This window comes from Paramisgurnus dabryanus, chromosome 15 (genome assembly GCF_030506205.2).
Source record: "Paramisgurnus dabryanus chromosome 15, PD_genome_1.1, whole genome shotgun sequence".
NCBI classification, from domain to species: Eukaryota; Metazoa; Chordata; class Actinopteri; order Cypriniformes; family Cobitidae; genus Paramisgurnus; species Paramisgurnus dabryanus.
In genome coordinates, this window is record NC_133351.1 from 15,647,272 (window position 1) to 15,667,221 (window position 19,950).

General features: G+C 36.3%; 2 protein-coding genes across 2 annotated transcripts; both read right to left on the reverse strand.

Annotated features, from left to right (window-relative positions):
- Positions 1 to 43: 43 nt before the first annotated feature.
- acp6 (acid phosphatase 6, lysophosphatidic) lies at positions 44 to 5,809 on the reverse strand. The gene is made up of 11 exons (XM_065251746.2): positions 5,681 to 5,809; positions 5,131 to 5,302; positions 4,856 to 4,984; positions 3,993 to 4,123; positions 1,728 to 1,807; positions 1,540 to 1,627; positions 1,301 to 1,433; positions 1,112 to 1,212; positions 939 to 1,031; positions 559 to 724; positions 44 to 314 (listed from the first exon to the last, which is right to left on the reverse strand). The coding sequence occupies exons 2-11, from the start codon at positions 5,293 to 5,295 to the stop codon at positions 180 to 182; spliced, it is 1,221 nt and encodes a 406-aa protein (XP_065107818.1). The 5' UTR covers positions 5,296 to 5,302; positions 5,681 to 5,809; the 3' UTR covers positions 44 to 179.
- A 615-nt stretch (positions 5,810 to 6,424) lies between these two features.
- Positions 6,425 to 18,988, reverse strand: gja5a (gap junction protein, alpha 5a). Its single transcript, XM_065251745.2, has 2 exons — positions 18,721 to 18,988; positions 6,425 to 9,491 (listed from the first exon to the last, which is right to left on the reverse strand). Exon 2 carries the CDS (start codon positions 9,462 to 9,464, stop codon positions 8,283 to 8,285), a length of 1,182 nt encoding a protein of 393 aa, XP_065107817.1. The 5' UTR covers positions 9,465 to 9,491; positions 18,721 to 18,988; the 3' UTR covers positions 6,425 to 8,282.
- Between the last annotated feature and the right edge of the window lie 962 nt (positions 18,989 to 19,950).

Consider the following 19,950-nt stretch of genomic DNA (forward strand, 5'->3'; position numbering starts at 1 on the left):
AAAACATTTAAGAAGACATTTATTAATTTTTTACACACATAATACGCAAAAGAAAAATCGACTTATAGATTTTAAAAGCAATTTATTGTTAACATTATGATGCCCCTCGGCTGTAAAGAAGAGCTTAGACTGGTGAAAAACATTTGTTTTCTGGGGAAAATGTAAAACTTAAGAGCCAATCAGAGTTCGGGATGGTGCTCTGCACTGTTGCATAGGGCCTGGTAGCGCTCAAGAGGTACAGAGTAAACAGCCAATGCCTCCTTAAACTCATTCAGCGGACAGTAAACATCACTGCAGCCTGGGATTTTTTGATCCTGAATGTATAAAAATGAGAACAGCTACAGATGATGACATCACAAAATACATTTATTCAGGAATCTACAAAGAAGAAAGTTAATGACAGCAGAAATTACATGATAAAATAAAACCGAAGCTATTCAATATTCATACATGAACATTTCCCACACACTGCCGTACTGCTACATACATCAGCTTTTACAGACATTTATAAAGGACATCAATGCCTCTACCATGCTATGCTTCCCAAGCAAACCTTACCTGGCCAATATAGGAAACTTTAACATAATGCTGGTTAGTTTGACGGTGCTGATACAGCTCCAGTGTGATGTCGGCAGCGTACGGTGGCCACTTCATGTCAAAAACCCCCAAAGCCATGAGACATGGCATCAGTGTGGTGTCATGCACAGAGTACAGGAACAACTTTCTGTAATAATTAAAAACACAAACAGCAAGTTACTTTAAAAAATGTGGCCCTTTGACCACTGTGGGGCAGCACCTGTTCTGGAAATATTAGGAGTGTCAAAAGTATCTAAACTTTCCAACCACAGATGTATGAATGTGATTGCATTAAGAATATAACAAGCATGCTTTTTAAACACAATATGTCTGTTTGAAAGTGAAGGGATTGATTAGCGTACCTGTCTGGATAAGAGCTGATGCCCTGAACTTTGTCTTCTATATTCGTTATGAGCATGTGAAAAAAAGGACCCACACACATCTGTACAATCTGTCTGAGGGAAAAGACAAAAATCTTAGCAGGGTCCTCTGCTAAACATCTTTTATCTCTGCATGCCTGACATTTCCGTCTCACCTCTTGCTGGGCTCATATATGTGACACATCACATCTACTGCTCTCTTTTCCACAATATTTCTCCAATGCTCAAGCGCTGTAGGAACCGGCAGGCCGTGGGTCTAGGACCAATAATACACATAACAGTCCTCAACAAAGGCAATGCAGACGTATCTGCGCAATTTTTCTATCACCAGACATCTGCTATACCTCTCTGGCCACCATGTCATCTCTAATGAGGATGAAGTCGAGAGGTTGATGAGGACCGACCCCCAACGCGCTCTGGATGCTACGCAGGTCCTCTGCAATGTCTGAAAGCTTAGATGATTCTGCCCACCGTGGACTGTGTGTCATGCACCACAACCAATCATATACAGAGAAACATGGTGTTAACCAGTCACAAGTAAGCATTGATTATTTATGTCACTATGCCGACGAACAGGTTTTACCCAGAGTGCAGCCTGAGCAGCTTGCATCCGTGATAGTTGGGGTAGAGGACCTCGCTCTCTGATTTGTCAGTGAGGATGGATACAACACCTTACAGTGGATGAATATCAAACAGAAATGTCAATATAAAGTAATGTGTATATATAATAACTATTGTGTGATAAACAGCATAACTGAGCATTCATATTACCTGCTTGTTTCTGTTGGAATAGTCCTGCCACCAAACACTTTGCTGATTCAATCGTGCGTACAATGTTGGTTGAGCGAATGCTATACAGTAAGTACATGAAAGATGTTACATCATTATGGTTTACCTTGATGCATAGCCAAAGAGTGATTAAAAACAAAAAAAACAAACACATACAATAGTGATGTCCAACTCTGAACAATTTTTACCCTTTATTCAAATTATTTTATTAATGATGCTTAAAAAATTTATATGCATTCATCAGTGCATTTGTGTGTTTAAGGTATAACTGAAGAATTTTCAGGAGAAGTATTTAAAGGCGAGGTGTGTGATTTTTGAAAAACACTTTGGAAAAGGGAGTCGGGCCGACTACCAAAACACACGTCTGCGGGTCTATCAAAAGACGATAAAGATTCTATTGGGGTAGGGGCGTGTTTCTTTAGGTGATTTCAAATGTCAACATTGGCTTTCAGAGATCATTGACCCTGCCTTTAAAGCAACACCAAAGAGTTTTGGCTCTTTGCTCCCCCTACAGGTTAGAAGCGTAATTGTCCATTACCCACTGTCATAAATACTGAGGCATAGCTGGCTCTGATTGGATTGTAGGTCTGCCGTAAAGCAAGTTTTTGTAGTATTCACTCGGACTACAGGACCACTACCCGACGTTTGGAAACTTCTTTAGTGCGGTTTTGGCCGATAGAGGGCTGCAAAGCGAATGTGAAAGTGCTGTTCACCCTGTTTAGAGTGGATGAACGACTGAAACTGTTTTGGAAGCGTTATTTTAAGGTAAAAAAAACTCTTTGGTGTTGCTTTAAGGAGACTTGACAAAAAATTACATGTGTGTAGTTTATAAAGACATAACCCAAGAGAATGACTACAAAAGTGAATGAACAAATATTAAAATTGTAGTCTATGTATGTGTGATATTACCTGTGAACTTTTTGTTTTCTGATACTTTTTGGATATTCGATAAGGTTTGCCTTTTTGACAAATTATTTTGTCCAATAAATACCCTAAACGTTCAGTTTCTTTGTCTATTTTGTAGTATTTTAGAAATTCAGTTCACTGGATTGGTTTCACTGATGTTTAAAGGTGCCAAAGAATGTATTGAAAAATATGTTAATCTAATATTTATTTGCCTTGAAAGGGTTATGAATAATAATGTTGAGCTCTGTTCTGATTGGCTGTTTGTGTAAACAGACCTTATGTTTGATTCTGTATCAGATGAAGAAACGGAATTTGAGGAATAAATCAATAGTTTGGAAATTGTTAATGGGACGTTTCTGAATGGTAAGTTTGTGGACCTGCATAAGATAACTGTAACATCAATAGTAGAACTTTACCCTTAAATGCTAGCATATAGCATTAAGTAACATATAGCGCTAACAACTTTGTTTTTAGCATTGTAACAACATTGTTATTAATTTAATGTGTAATTTAAAGTTATAGCAGAAGATTTTCTTCTATTGGTCATCTAGTTGTCAATCATTCTGGTAATCTGCTTGATCGTCCCTAGGTTCTCTTTCTGCGCATGCGTACTTTCAGGTGTATATGTGTGGTGGGCTACGGTTTCAACCATTTATTGAAGCTCGTGAGACTATTTCACACGCTGGCATGTGCTAAAAGAACAGGTTGGGCTTCCCACGCAAAGTTTCTACTCGACAGGGAAAGTTTGGCATGATATTTGGAGAAATCCATTTAAAATCACTGCTAGTAAAAGTTTATGTCAGCTATGATTAGCGATGCTAGCCCTGGCACAAGTCACGACCTGCACAGACACGGTAAACATGCCAACAGCAACTTGTAAAAAGAGTGAAGAGAAGAACTGGGCTTGTCCGTGCTCTCTCTCGTGCACACGTTTAATAGGCGTTCCCTCTCTGGAGCAGGTACAGTGTTGTCCATGTGCATTTTTTTTAAGTGGAGGGGCGGTTCTTTTCAAAAATTTGGGAAAATCTTCCGTTATACCTTTAATATTGGGGGCGTACATCTTAACTGTAACGTCACAGTCTGTGTAATGTTGAGATTGGGCTGTTTTCCAGCTGTCTTTTTTGCATGTACAAGGTTAACATAAGAAGGAAACAATCATGTTTAAGGCTCACAATGTCATTACCATTTACAGAACCCTTTTTAATCATCTATGCCTAGGTAAATAAAGTTTAACATTCTATGACACCTTTATAGACTAGTCTTTTAATACAATTCTAAATATTGCTTGGGTCCCTCCATACTTTAGGCAAAAATCTGAAAACATTTATGTTGTCCACTCACTAAACTTCTTTGGGGTTGAAAGAAGGTGTAAGGAAAGGTATGTCCTCTATGTATCTCTTTCGCAGCCTCACTCCAAGATCATACATCTGTTCCATACCCATTGTGGTCAGCTGACCTGGATAAGTTCCACCCTATGAAAGAAGCCACAGTCAATGCCATTACTCTTCTTATATGACTGCTCGGCACTATTTTCAGATAAACACATGTAAACATGCGCATGTTATGAAATTCTGCTATTTCACTTCAATTTACTGCATTCCTATCATGCACTCAATGGGAAAAGTAAAAAGCTGTAACACTCATTGGAAAGTATACAGTAAATCTACACAGTGGAAACTTTACTATACGGCCAGTGTAGTGAACACCAAACCCATACTGCTTAACATTTAATATTGAAACCACTGGTGTTATAATGAGTTTGTGCTCCCTTTCCATACCTAGGACGACTTTCCACTTTGAGGTTAAATATGGCTGATGGGATTTGCAATCATTCAAACACAAGCCTCATCAGTGAGGTCAGGTATTGATGTTGGGAAATGTGGTCTGATTTTGCAGTTGGTGCTACAATTTATGAAAAAGTCTTCAGTGGAGCTCAGGTCTGAACTTTGTGCAGGCCTGTCAAGATCTTCCACAGCTAAATCTCAGTAAATCATTTTAATTAAATCAGCAAATCATTCAAGGTGAATTTGTATAATAAATAGACAGGGTGTTAGCTTATGCTATTAAAACCCAAAGTTACCCATCGCTGGCCGACCACAAATTTTACCATGCATTACTAGCAAATACTAACAGCAATAAAAGTGAAAATGCATAAGACATTTTCCATAGTCTAAGAATGTGCATATACGCAGATGCATACTCACTGTCAATATTCTTGACCTGTAGCTGTCCTCTACTGGAGATGGGGGTCTGGGTCCTCCATGCAGGTCTGTAATCGTAAAGTCTATTTCAGTGTGAGCAGGAGCTTTGAGGAGTTCAGGGATCCATTGTGCCTGGATATGAAGAGACCATGCGACATACTGGACAATTAGTCTTTGAGAAAAAGAGCATCCTGTTACAATATTGGCTCCTACAGATGGTTTAGAGATGTGTGAAGAATAAAGAAGTAATGGCAGATTTGTGTAATCAGCTCTCTTACCTCCAACACATCTGGAATGGATTTCAATGGTGTTCTTGCCCCATGTCTGAATAAAACTTGAATTAATTTAAGCTCGTATGGAGATTCTTCTGTCTTATTCTTTTGAGCCCAAAACATTGTTGACCCAAGGGCCACTGAACTCAAAAGACCCACACGTGCCCACATAATGCACCTGATGAAAGATAAACCTTTTAATTCCATACATATCAGTAGTGCTTCACAGGAAGTATGGAGGGAATGACATTTCATGTGTAATAGAACTCTCTCTCTCTCTCTCTCTCTCTCTCTCTCTCTCTCTCTCTCTCTCTCTCTCTCTCTGTATATATATATATATATATATATATATATATATATATGAAATACAGATCTAAACGTGTCAGTATATTTCCATTACCCAAGCTCAAGTCCATGCCCCAAACACATCAACTACCATAACATTCAATATTAATGTTCGTAAAGCTATACGCTCTTGTATAGTTTACATATAATGCTAGCATAGCCTGTATTTAATAAATATTCACTGGAGAAAGACAAATATAATATCACCAACCTGAAGGTTTCAGTCGTGAAGTTAAAACCACCGGTTTTGAATTGCACTCATTCCGTTCGTGTAGTCTGACATTACGCCGGCTGGCGGTGGGGTGCATTATGGGACATGTAGTTTCTTTGACCATAAGCTCTGTTTGAGAAAATAATAGTAGAACTACATTTCCCGTCCATATCTTTGGGGAACTCGTTGTGTTTTACCTTGTGCAACAATGTTTCTAAAGAAAGCAACATTATCTTAAATATTACAGAAAATAACTACGTAGTTACTGTAGTTATACTGTTGGGAATCGTAAAAGGTTTGGGAGCATGTGTATTATTAAAGAATAATTTTACTGGCGAATTACTGCAAATAAATAAGTTTGCATTGTTTCTTTTGACTCACCGTACCAGGACCCTTTTGTAAAAGAACGTTTTTTTTCTGTCTAAAAAGGTTCAGTTAAAAGATATAAACTATTGTGAGTATTTCATATCAATTAATTTATAATTATTTCTTCATCTCACATGCAAAAAAACCCACACATACAATGACAATGACGTGGTGTCATCCACAAAATACAGGAACAGCTTACCACATTTGCAAACTGGTTGTCAGACCGTGATGCATACAGTACGCACACAACCCAATTGTTTAAAAGTAGTAGCAGTTCCATGAAAAAGATTCATGAGCAGCTGTATGCAGATCACGTGGTTTATTGGAAAATATATAGCGTAAATAAATGTCACACATGTATTATTACCGTGTTTGCATATTTTTATTTCATACTCAAGATGAGACAATGTGACTGTGCAATCATGTGAGAAATAACGTGAAATAAAGCAGAGATGTCATCCATTGCAATGATAAAAATGTCAGACAAAGATTTCCAGATCAACTCTAATCCTCACTCTAGTTTCTAAATTTAACATCCATACTCCACACACTGGTGTAAGGTTATATGTTGCATAATATAACCATAATATAATAAAAAGGTGGACAACAACATGAACAGACAGTGTCAATAATGTATCAAAGTACTAGTCTTTTAGCTGAATGATAGATAGCGTAGTGCTAGGGAACACTCTCTGACTAATAACTTTATTTATAAGACTGAATAACATTACTAGAATGCTTTTAACATTCATCAAAGTGCTTAGATAAAAACAAACCCTGTTTTCCATTAATCAGAAAAATGATGTTCATACAGTATAGCAAAGTTAAATGTTAAATATTTAACTTCATGTTTGCTCTTTTGTAGTCAGGTTCATTCATATATGTACCTTCACCTATACAATGAGTGATTTGTTGTGGAAGTGTTTACAACACTTATCTAATGGCAATTTGTAACTTACAAGGTGGCTAATTCCTATTAATTTTAATATGATTTGCTTTAACCTCAGTGATGTTGGGTTGGGCATGGCCTTGGGTTGGAGCTATACTTTTGTTTTCCTGATAATCTTAGGTTGTTTTGTGATAAAAATTCATTGCCAGCATGTAAAATAGTTATTTTGTTCTCATGAGATCTGGTTGATAGTTTTGATATAGTTTTTCCATGGCGCACTTTTAATGGGTGTATCATATCCTGACCTTAAAATCATAATCCTCAATATCTTATATAATATCTGCTTTTGTCGTTAAAAAATGTAAAAGTTGTTTTACTACAGTATATTAAAGTACATGACTGCAATAATGTTTGACTTTAATGCAGTTTGTTTTTAAAGATTTCACCAAGTAAGATGTGATCCTGGATCAAAATTTTTTGTTGATCCTGGATCAACGTTTTAATCAAAGATACCCCAACTTACCCTTAACTCGAACCCTAACCATTTTTAAACCCTCAAATTAGTGTTTTTACACATTACATCAAACTGTTTTTTTCTTTACTTAAATAAGTCATTTTTGCTACTGTGTTCATATACAGCATTTCATATAAAATAATACATTTGGAGGTTTGCCCCTTTCTATATAGCCAATACACTGTCAGAAAAATGGTCAAAAATGGTCCCAAGGTACAGTACCCTTTGAAAAGGCCCTAATATGTACCACTTGGATACAGATATTTGGTACCAATATATACCTAATATGAACTCTTTTTTTAACTTAGGGTGTACTTTTTGAAAAGGTCCTGCCCCAGGTACCATTTTTTTCTGATTTAGTTTGGTCTCATGGATTAACCAAGATTTCCTTTTTGCTGTGTTGTATTATAGGGATGGACATTGACATTCTGAAGAGCAGTGCAAGATGTCATCAACACGGCTAGAAGTCAAAACAAAATTATGCAATACTATTTTATAAATGCACCCAAGGTTATATCAATAGTTAATAGTTATCTAAATCATTGATCTATGTCATATAAAAAGCCTTTTACCCAAGATCATTTGATCCCACCCTACATTCAATAACAATGACAAGTTTCAATGAAACCAGATTAGATGCTCTGATACAGATTCTCTCTCTCTGTGCTCACTCTCATTATCTCATTGTCTTATATTTCATGCTGCTCTTTAAGCCCTTCTACAGAGACGTTGGTCAATAAAACACTCGAAACCAACTGACAAGCAGACTCAAACCCCCTTCATCATTCCTCTAAATCCTGACTTTCTCTTGGAACACTCTTTAACCCAGCCTAAACAGCTAGATCTCCTGGTCTGGCCCGGTTACTACTAGTGCCACTGGCCTTGCTAAGCCGCCGCTTGTCTTTGAAGAAGTCTTGGTGTGGTGAAGGTGTGGAGGGGGCGCTGGGCAGAGGGCTTTCAAAGCTCATCTGCAGAAAATTTTCACGAGGCTCCAAGTCATCATGACTATGATGGTGCCGTTCTGTCGCCATATTGACAGAGTTCTGCTGGTGTGCCAAGTGGTTAGTGAAGGGCTGGCAGCTTTGGTGAATATGATAAGGATGGTGGGGATGAAGATGTGGAGGTGATGTTGGTACTTGGCTCGAAGCTAGGCATTGGTTGAAATCCGGAGGTGGGGTACAAGTTTGGGTTGGACTTGGTTGAATCGTGTCAGGCATTTCTTTTGGAATAGTTGTTTTGATTACAGAAACAGCTTTGCTATTTTTGCGTTGGCCTTTACCTGCATGGTTATTGGTATACTTTCTAAGACGTTCCCTGTACCGCTTCCAGCCAATATGGTAGAGCTCCAGCACACTGAGGAACAGTGAAACAACTGCCACCACCAACATAAACACTATGAAGACGTTTTTCTCAGTCGGCCGTGACATGTAACAGTTCACTGGGTTTGGGCAGGGTGACGTGTCGCAATGGTACAGAGAATTGAGGAAGATTCCATACAACATGTATTGGATCACCACAAAGGTCACTTCCATGACTAAGCGCAAAAAAATACTTAAGATGTACGTCTGCAGTAAAGCACCTCTTAGGTGGATCTTGGGCGGTGCATCATCTGCTTTTTCTCTCTGCTTCAAATATTCTTTTTCTCCTCGTCCCTTTTCATTCTCTCCCTCAGCCATCTCCTGCTCTCTCTGCTTACGTTTCTCTTCCATGTGGACCGTGTGCATGGCATGGCCCATGTAGATAAGGGATGGTGTTGACACGAAGACTATCTGCAGCACCCAGTAACGGATATGAGCAATGGGGAAAGCTCGATCATAGCAGACATTGGTGCAACCAGGTTGTCGCGTGTCGCACATGAAGTCAGACTGCTCGTCACCCCACGATGACTCCGCGGCCGTGCCCAGAACCAGGATACGGAAGATGAACAGCACAGTCAGCCATACCTTGCCCACTGTCGTTGAATGCTCCTGAACCTCTTCCAGAAAATTACCAAGGAGACTCCAGTCCCCCATTGCTACACACCAGCACCAATACTTTATCTATGACAGAGAGAAAGAGAAAACAAGAGGGAAAGAGAGAGCAAAAGTTAAAGTCAGTTATCCCACAACAGTCGCATGAAACTCAAGTTCTGCTCCCTGCAGCTATTTTTTAAAATGTGGACAGTTTGAGAGTAATCCTGCTAGATCAAATAAAGAAAGTTTTCCAGTTTTTTTAATAAAGTGATTTAGTAAATGTATGTTAATTGGGTAACACTTTACAATAAGGGTGCACTAATAATCATGAATTCATGCTTAACTAATGCACAAATAATACTGAATTAATGTATTACTAATGATTATCTAAGCTATTCATTAGCTATTCATTAATGATTGCCTCATTAGCAACTAATGAAGAGTCTGTCTGATTAATATATTAGTTCATATATGAATTGTTATTAATTAAATATGTAATTGTGGTTTAATTCCATCATCACTTCTTTTATGAACTAAGAGTGTTAATTAATTTGTTAATTACCACAATGAATTTCCAGATAATACAGGTAAACTAATATGCATTAATATATTATTAATTACAGCATTAGTAGTGTGTTAATTAATACAATTACTAAATAATGAGTTAATAATGATGTGCCTCAACATGTAAAGTCACAACATAATGATATATTTGCAAACCATTAGCTAATGATTTATTAATAATGAAAGACCATCACTAGAGTTTATAAAAGCTATTTATTAAACACTGGTTTCCAAAAACATTGCCAAAAGCACATTTCCATAACACACTACATTTAAACACAACATTAAAACATTTAAAAAAAAAATATAAAATGAAATAATATAAAAATAATACAAAAAGAACATTGATCAAAATTAGACAACACGTTCAGATACCTCACAGTTATCCGTATTAATCAGGCACCCGTGTTAATACATAACACAAATGTACATTTTTAAGTCCAACCGTTTCAGTCTGTGAGTCGTGCAAGTGAATCAAACTCTGATAGACAAAAAACATGCACAGACAAATCCAAATTAAACCCTGCGGCTCGTGGCGACACATCAATGTCCTAAGAAACGATCGGTTTGTGTTACCGTTAATTGTGTATGGATGACAGATTTGCAAAAAAGTATTTGGAAACTTTTTTTATCATTGCATTAAAAAGAAAACTATTGTAAATGTAAACTGCAAACCTTGAATGGCCCTTATAATGCCCATTTTTACAAGATGTAATATTAATAAAAGTTTTGTTTGTGACCAGAATGTGTCTACGAAGTTTGAGCTTAAAAGACCCCACAGATCATTTGTTATAGCATGTCCAAAATGCCCATATTTGATATGCTGTTTTTTGTTTGTGTACCTTTAAAGTGTACCTTTAAATGCAAATGAGCTACTGATCTTTACTCCCTTACAAAAAATGGATTCCCGTGAATACAATATGAGACAATATCATCTCACTATTGATATATGGCGGACAATGTACAACTCGCTGAGTACGGAAATTATGGTAATGCAGGACTGTGAGTCAGTGGCTGTGGGCGGGGCTTTATCAGTGTGACTTCACATTAACAAGAGAATCAACTAGCATGTCTAATGAAACTGCTTTGGTTTAATGTGGATTAAATAAGAAGAGTATGTGTTTTTTTGTTGTAGGGTGAGTGGGTTTAGACACTGCCAACAGACATTTACATTCAAACACCTTGTAAAAGTGGATTTTGCATAATAGGGCCGCTTTCAATCAAACCCAAAACCTTTTTTTTCTGATTTTTTGCCATTGTGGTGATTACTTTATACCAGTTGGTCTCTAGATCAGTTTTGGGTGATGTATCAATTCCTCTCAATATTTTAATTGTTACAGCAGACACACATCACATAACATAACAGCAACTATAGGGATGGCCTAAAACCTTTGACAACCAGACAACAACCAGAATATTTCTAAATGCATAAACATTTTATTATATCTAGTAGTTTATTATTAAGAATATTTAAATAATTATGAAAGTTTTGCACTTCTGTCTCAATTATGCAAGTCCACAGCTGTGCCCATGATCAGAATATAGAACACGAACAGCACAGTAAACACAGTAAAAGTGTGCATGTGCTATCTGTCTTTAATAAATGCCACTTGGTTTATAAAACTTCTATATGATATATTTACAGTAGGGCCCTGAGAGCAGAGCAAGTTATATGAACTTGTATAAACATAGGGGTGACTGTTCTAATTTTGGTGTGTTTTGGGGGCATGTTGGTAACATTGGCCTTGGCAGGGCAGAATAGGGCGAGGGGATGCCAGTGGACATGAGAACAGACTCTTTCTATGACCCCATGGGGGCCTAGATACAAAGATCATTTTAGACCACAGTGCAGCTGTCTCTCTGCTACATCACATGTACTCTGGGTGTGCTTTTTGTTCTTGTGTGTGTAGCTAAAGGATGCTACATAATCTAAATTAAATTCTCATGATGAAAGAAAGCAAAGAAAGTTTCAGTCCACCAGGTATGGCTTATGTCACCCAAATAAAGGGTGCACATGAGGAAAAATATACTTTCAGTCTCTTTTAATAAAAGTTAAGCTTAGGCTTTGTTCCTTGTCATTGTATAACTGAAATTTGATTACAAAACCATTGTCATTTGTCATTCACAGAAACAACCAAGTGACTTATCCCACCTAATCGCATTGTGCGACCCACAAGTGGGTCCCCCACACATAGTCTGAAAATCTCTGAGCTACAACAAAAAATCCAGATACAGCACATTTGAAAGGTAGAGAAACCAGGCAGTTGAGAGCCTTACATCTACTTTTTGGAAAAAAAATTGCAGGGACATGAATTAATTTCAACACATTGCTTCATGGCTCTTACCAGCTTCTGAGTGATAACTAGATATTGCTATGTGGTTGATAGTATGGATGTTAGCTATAGGTGGCTGGCTTAGTCCAAACAGAGCCTACCCCTAGGTCTTTATCATATTCTAGTCCTTAGGTATAAGATACAGCAGATCCAAATAATGCAAATAGATTTGTTATCTAATTTCTATTATTCAGTTTTTTTTAAGCAACAACAAATAGTATTTTATGTTGTGTCCTCTTTGTAGTCAATGTCTGGAGACTGAGCTCCTTGCAAAGGTGTCAAATGTGAGGTCAGGTGTGTTAATCTTACTATAGATATAAAGATCAACACAGTCCAGGATCATACTGTTTCCCAAAAATAACATCATCACTTCAGTCATGTCAATCTGGCATGAATGTTCTGTCCTGAAATAAGTCACTTCAGATTCCAGTCATTCCAGAAAGTGTCTAGGTTATGTCTCCAAAAGGATTTGGTAAAATTCCAAATGTAGTACTTAAACAGCTTAAAAGAGGAATAATATTAAAGTTGAATAATGCAATAGTGTCTCCTACTATCTCTGACACATGCACACACTGGTTTCCATGTTTTGTGGGGACATTCCATAGACGTAATGCATTTTATACTGTACAAACTGTATAATCTATTTCCTTCCTCTAACCCAAATTCTCAATAAACATCATTCTGTTTGATTAATAAGCTTGTTTCCTCATGGGGACCTCAAAATGTCCCCACAAGGTCACAATCGTTTTTCAGGGCCTCCATGCTCATTTTATTTGTTTTAGTTAGCACTAACAGTGCATTGGAAAATAGTTTGGATTTACTGCTATTTACTGGATATTGTCACTGCACTGCAGTGCCCATTAAACCTAACTGTGACCACAGAGATACATTGAAGTATGTATGTGCTAATTGCTTTTGGCTGTGCCCTCTCACCATCCTGTACTAAGCCATGTCTACTTAGAAAATGAGTCTAGCTGATCGTTACAATGGCCAAATATGGAATCTTAGCAGACAGTTTAAATGGAGGCCCTCCATCTTCATGAACAGTTGTAAAATGTGTTATCCATCATCACTGAAAGATATTTAGTGAAAGTTGAAGTGGTAGAAATTCAGAAATGTATGAGATCTGTGCACTGTCGAAAAGTTATTCCTCAGATGTTGCTTCTTTATACACACACATACACAAAAATGCTGGGTTTTTTTCAACCAAGCTTTGGGTCAAACGGGGACGAACCCAACTTTTGGGTTAAATTAACCCAGAAAATGTTTATGTTTGACCCAACAGACCCAGCATATAGGTAAAATTATAACCCACTAGGTTGGGTTCGTCCCTTTTGACCTAACTCTGGTTTGAAAATAACCCACATTCTAAGAAAAGAGGTGTTAATTTTAACACAATGTTTTGTGTTATTCTATTTAACACATTATGTGTTATTTTAACACATTATGTGTCATTTCGTGTTGATTTTGAGTTCAAATAAATAGAAAGGACAACACAAAGTGTGTTGTTCCAAAAATAACACAGAGATGTGTTACGTTAAGGACAACACACTAAATGTATTGTCCTTAACTAGACACAACATGTGTTATTTAATACACATTCATTTTAAGAGTGCAGCATTTTTTAGTGTGTAACTCTGAGTGATCTGAGTGCTCAGTTTAGTTTTATTTAAGTATCAATTTAAATTACTAAGAAGAAATAAAAGAAATAGAAACAAATGAGACAATTGTTAAAGTACAGTACTGTAATGGGGTTGTAAAATGAATATAGATTAATGTATAGCTATGTAGGTGTAAATTGTATAGGAAGCATTGTACTGTATAGGTAAAATATTTTAGATTTTTGATCAAAAAGTTTTGAGTTCATATTGAAATCTTAAAATTTACCTTAATTTAATTCTTTGACATGGCCTTACTGAGGCAATATTAAAGACATCAAGGTAATTTTTCAGAGAATGTTTTTTACGTTATGTTATGAGGATTTTATGTAAACAGTAAATCACAAACAAATACTGTAACTGGAGTTTCACAGGAAGGGTCACATTGACTTGAATTACAGAATTGAAGATATTTGTGATATTTATGAGTCCTACCATTAATCATACCCTCAGAATAATCTTTTTGAGACTTTTAATAAAGCATAATTTATAATTATTTATAATTTATTAATAAGGCATATTACTTATTGCACTGTCAGAAAAAACCCAAAAGCACAAAGTACAAAGTTGTTCCATTTTCTGTCGCTGGGGTGGTACCCTAAAAGGTACATTTTTGTGCCTTTACTGGTATACAACACATTGAAATGTTGTACCTTTTGGAGTACAATATTATACCCTAAGGACCAATTGTTCTTAAGGAACAATTTTGTACCAGTTAAATTTTTAGGGGTACAAAACAGTTAACTGTACCTTTAAAGATACACAATAGATCCTTAAGGAACAGTAATGTACCTCAAAAGGTACAACATTGTATTATGTTTATATACCTGTAAAGGTACAAAACAGTACCTTGGGGTACCACGCAGCGACAAAAAAAGTTACAGTTTTGTACCTTTTTTTCTGACAGTGTTGTTGAGTGGTCTCCACTTTTTAGGTCATTTTTTTATTTATGGGTCAAAAAAGTCTCTCACCAGAAGTTTTAGAAATTAATGTTACTCGATGTGAACCCAGTAAACCAGCGTGAGCAAGTGTATGTCAGTTAAAGGCGTTTGCATCGGTGGGAACGGAATCTTAAACATAGAAAAGGGGGACGGAAATATCTGATTCACTGACTGAGCATTTCAGTCGCCAGTGTGCTCCCACTCTCCTTCTGTCTCTCCATTTTTTCTTAGGAAGCAATTTCAAACAATATAATTTCCTCCAGACTTGCGACTTTAAAGGAAACAAGTCTCTAAAGGTCTCCAAGTTCAAGGTTGTTTTCTTACCAAAAAAAGAGAACCACAGTAGATTAGGTAACTTGATTGACATTCATTATTCAGTACCAGGATAATGCCAAAAACCCTAAAAGCACTTATCATGAAATATTATAAGAGGTCAAAGTCTAACAATATTTCTAAAAGATACTAAAACAATAGGATTGCAGTGCACACATAAATGTTGCTGAGATTAATGACAGAGAGGAGAAACTTTCACCTGCTCTCATATGATTTTCTGTTTGTAATAGAAAAGACTTGACATTACATTCAGACCTCTAAAGACATAATGTGAATGATTGTACGATATTGTTATTGGGTTATAGCACATTTCCACCACATTGATATTTATAATGTTGTTTAATTACAACAAATTAAAGTAACTAAGCTGAATAAAACTGTGGACGGATTTGACAAGATCCTAAAGCCTGCAAACAAAGTCAAAAATTTGAATATAAAAATTCAAATTGTTTCATATCGGATTAATCTGCGACTCTAGAAATGTGCTAATACATTAAGTAAACAGCAAGATTTGTAGCTGCATTGATTCAGTAATGACATTTATTTATGCATCTGGTAAACATGTTCATCCAAAGCGATTTGCAATGCATTCAATTTATACTTACTTAACAGTAAGCATGTTTCTGGTATTGAACCATGACCTTTACATTGCTAGCGCACTGCTCTACCAATTGAGCTACAGAAACATGACTTGTTTATCACATCCATTCTCTGGCCCTTACAAGTTTATTTAATAAGAAACATGGTTTATGATCCACATTCTGATAAGCTTTTCAATAGTCTTACCGACCTTCCTTTAAATTGTTTGTTAGGAATAATCAGAGCTTCCCATAACCCTCGAGGTTTCTTAGCTGTTGAAATACAGTGTATGTTTTTTATGACTCTAAACCACTGTCAAACTTTCAATAACAAAAATAAACTTTAGAATAACATAAAACCGTGCGCTCTCATTCGCACTAGTATAATAAACTGGGACCATTGCCACAGCACCTTTAAAACATTCTAGTAGCACTTCACAAATGTGCCAGGCAATGCTGGCAAGCGATTGCATGCTGGTTTTTCTCACAATGGTCATGTCGCTACTGGCATCCTGATACCCACACCATAAGAGGCTCTGCGATGCCTGTGCATGGGCCCTACCCTCTAGCTTTGAATAAATATTTATTTAAGCTCTTTCTCTTTAACCTGATGTCAGACACTACCAGAATAAGTATGACTACAAAGCATAGTCAGATCTGTGTACCAACATAACCAGGGTTGTAAAAGTGGAATATTAAAGCACTGTCAAATAAGCAAGAGTGTTGATTATCTTAAAGATCTGAGTGATTTAACTGTAAGCATCATAGAAGGGCAGCTGTGTTGATATTTATTAAAGCATGCATGCATGCTTTAAGTTAGTGTTATAAATGATAAGCTCAGATGCAAATGCTGCAAAACACTACCATTGTCAAAAATGAGATAATGATAATAACAGCAAATCTGCTTAATCCCCCCATCAGGCCAGGCAGAATCTATTAAGAATCTAATGAGAAATGGTAACAAGAAATCAGGCCAGACGATTTGCATCTGAGGCCTTTTTATGTCCACTGCACGTTTATATATATTTGGTCCAACAGAAATAGTTTCAGAAACCACATGCATGTGCACAAGAAAAGCAACACACAGAATGAAAACCCTTAAGGAGAAGGTTAAACCTGCACAGGTGTTTAAAACATGAACTTGAATACAAATGTTAACCACAAACTTAAAAACAAACAAAGGGGTGAACAGCTGCTTAAGCCAAACATTTGAGCACTGCTTGTGGAAGGGTAAAGGATGAGACACTGAGTTTATTAATGTAAAGTGAACATTAAAACCACAACATTAAAATGCCACACATATTAAGAGAGTGTGCGCAATGAAGACGATGCTTCTCTACATGTCAGTCTACTTAAAGGATGCTGTGTTACCTTACATGGCGGTCCTGTTTCTCTATTTACTGTCAAAGCAACTGCACTGATCTGTGCATCAATGTCCTCTAAAGACTGAACACTCAGCACTTGAAATTACTGTATATAAAAGGGTTTTTGCAGTCTGGAAACAAAATATATGCAGAAATTAAATTATTAAATGTCATAATTACCTGATCAAGTTCAGTCCAAAATTTATTTAAATAGCACAATACAATTATGATAACATCAATTAGATATAATATATTAAATATATATTTATATGTATGCTATGATTATGTTATGATTACTTTGTTAACTAAACAGTGTGAAATTGAGGAAATCTGACTAAATACCTAATACTTTTAACATCCATTAAAAAGATTGGTTAAAATTATAAATAATACATCATATACATTTCCTCCCAGTAATCCTGTCAGGCAATCCTTGATCATAAACTGCTATAAAGTTACAATCCTTTAACCCTTTTAAGTCCCTTGGGTCAATCTTACCCAAGCCACTTTCTTAAGTTAAAAAACATGCTTCCCTTCATCTCAGTAGAATAAGATTTTGTTACTTTTCTAGACTATCCCTCAATATTCATATAAAAACGTTTATGTTTTTTTCTAAACACCAGATGGCCGAATTCAACACAAAATATCTAGATCAATATCTAAAAACAATTTAAATCAAATTTAGATCATAATTTATGTGCATTTCATTCATAAAAATGTAATATTTTACAGGCAAGCTAATGGTGTAGTTGAGAAATGTAGTGATAAACAGGTACAAAGTACTTCATATCTCCCAAAACACAACATTATATAGATGGGAAGTAAACAAGCAATACAAAAAAGATGATATATTATTTATATCATTAAAAATTTATATTTTTTAATTTCTGGGGTAATTTTTACCCCCGCAGAACTCTAACGTATACAAGAAAATCGGGGATTATGAGGGTTAAGATGACAAATAGTGCGCTGAGTAAGTGTTATAAATATCATGACATTTAAGAGGCTACAGATTCTTCAGAAACATGAAGTGCAAACGTATTGAGCATCGACTAATCATGATTATATATCAAATTTATGTAGCATGTTACATTTATTTTATCAAACTTTTCAAATAAGGTGTCCCTGTCTCCAGACTAAAGTCTTATGATCTAATAATGAGTTTAGGATCATCAAAGTTTGATTTCACAAATTGATTTCATATTTTCCAACTTTCAGTCAATATTAAAGTTTATTCAATTTTGTAGGATAAATTTATGTAAAAAAACAATAAATTACAAAAAACTGATTATAAAGTATATGTCACATTATAGTTATGTGAGCTTATGCATGAATATACTGCAGCATTTCTTCAAAGCATATCTTAACTGAAAATATTAAGTGATCTTAAATGACACACTGACAAAATTATAAATGCTTGAGAATAATTAAATATTATGCTTAAGAATATATCTAATTCAATCTCTAACCCCTAGTTTGTACAAAGAAGAGTTTGTTCCATGAATCTTTAAAACACATTTAGAGTGTTGAATGAAAAAGTATTACCTGTCTGACTGCTGACTTATGACACTGTCTCAAGTTAGGTCTCAATGAGTCTTCTCTGCTCTTTTCCTCTTTAGATGAATGAATGGGCTCTTATTCTGCTGCCCGGGAGTCCTGTAGATGTATGACAGTAGAGATACACTGAGCAGTGGAGATGTATGGCAGTGTGTCTCTATAGACGACACTGTAGCGTGACTGGCATTCACGTTCATGTACAGCACAGGCACCCTCGTGCCCGTCCCGCTTTGGGAATTGAGCACAAGTGTGAGACACTCTGAGAAATACCGGCCCATCTCAGGGAGTGTTTTAATACCTCTTCTACACTTCCTTTTCCTCCTCCTCCCTCTTTTCTTTTTTTACTCCCTCTCTCTTTTTGCCCATCGAACCCAATACACCCCCCAACATACTGTTTTGGTGGGAAGTAAACCATAGTCTGAAGAGAGGAAGTTGAATTGTAATGGAACACAATGGTCGTTCTTCCCAGGCTGTTCTCGGGAACTGTGATGCGTTGTGCTTGTGACATTACCCACACATTTTACATCCTACCCTGATCAATAAACCTTTACGTGCACTTCCACACATACATGCATGCACTTAACAGCAGGTCATTCTTAATAGGAGATTTTGTGACAGAACTGCCATACTAAAATGAAAGTTTCTTTAGACTGTCGGACAAAATGGGCAAAAGATGGTACTGTCACTCGGGCAGCACCCTTTAAAAGGGTCCATGTATCAATTGTGGGTACAGATATGTAAACATTTGTTACCAGTATGTACCTTCGGGTACTAATATGAACTTTTTATGTGCAAAGGTGTACTTTTTTAAAAGGGAACCAACCAAGTGACAGCTAGGAACCATGTTTTTTTTTACCATTTTTGTTCTGACTGATGGACTTAAATTATATCTGAGGAACTTAAGCTATATTCAGGGTTTAGAAACTTTACGGTGAGCTCTTGTGACTCCAGGCATTAAGCAACTACTACACTGTCAGAACAAATGGTCAAAAATTGTCCCAAGCTACATGCCATGGAGGCAGTACCTTTTAAAAAGGTCATAATATGTACCATTTTAAATACAGATGTGTATACATTTGACACCAATATATACATTTGAGGTACTAATATGCACTCTTACCAACTATTTACCTTTGGGGTACTACAGTTTTTTACGATTGTTTACACACTAAAATGTAAATTCCCACAACATTTGCAAAATTCTACTCAAATGAGCAA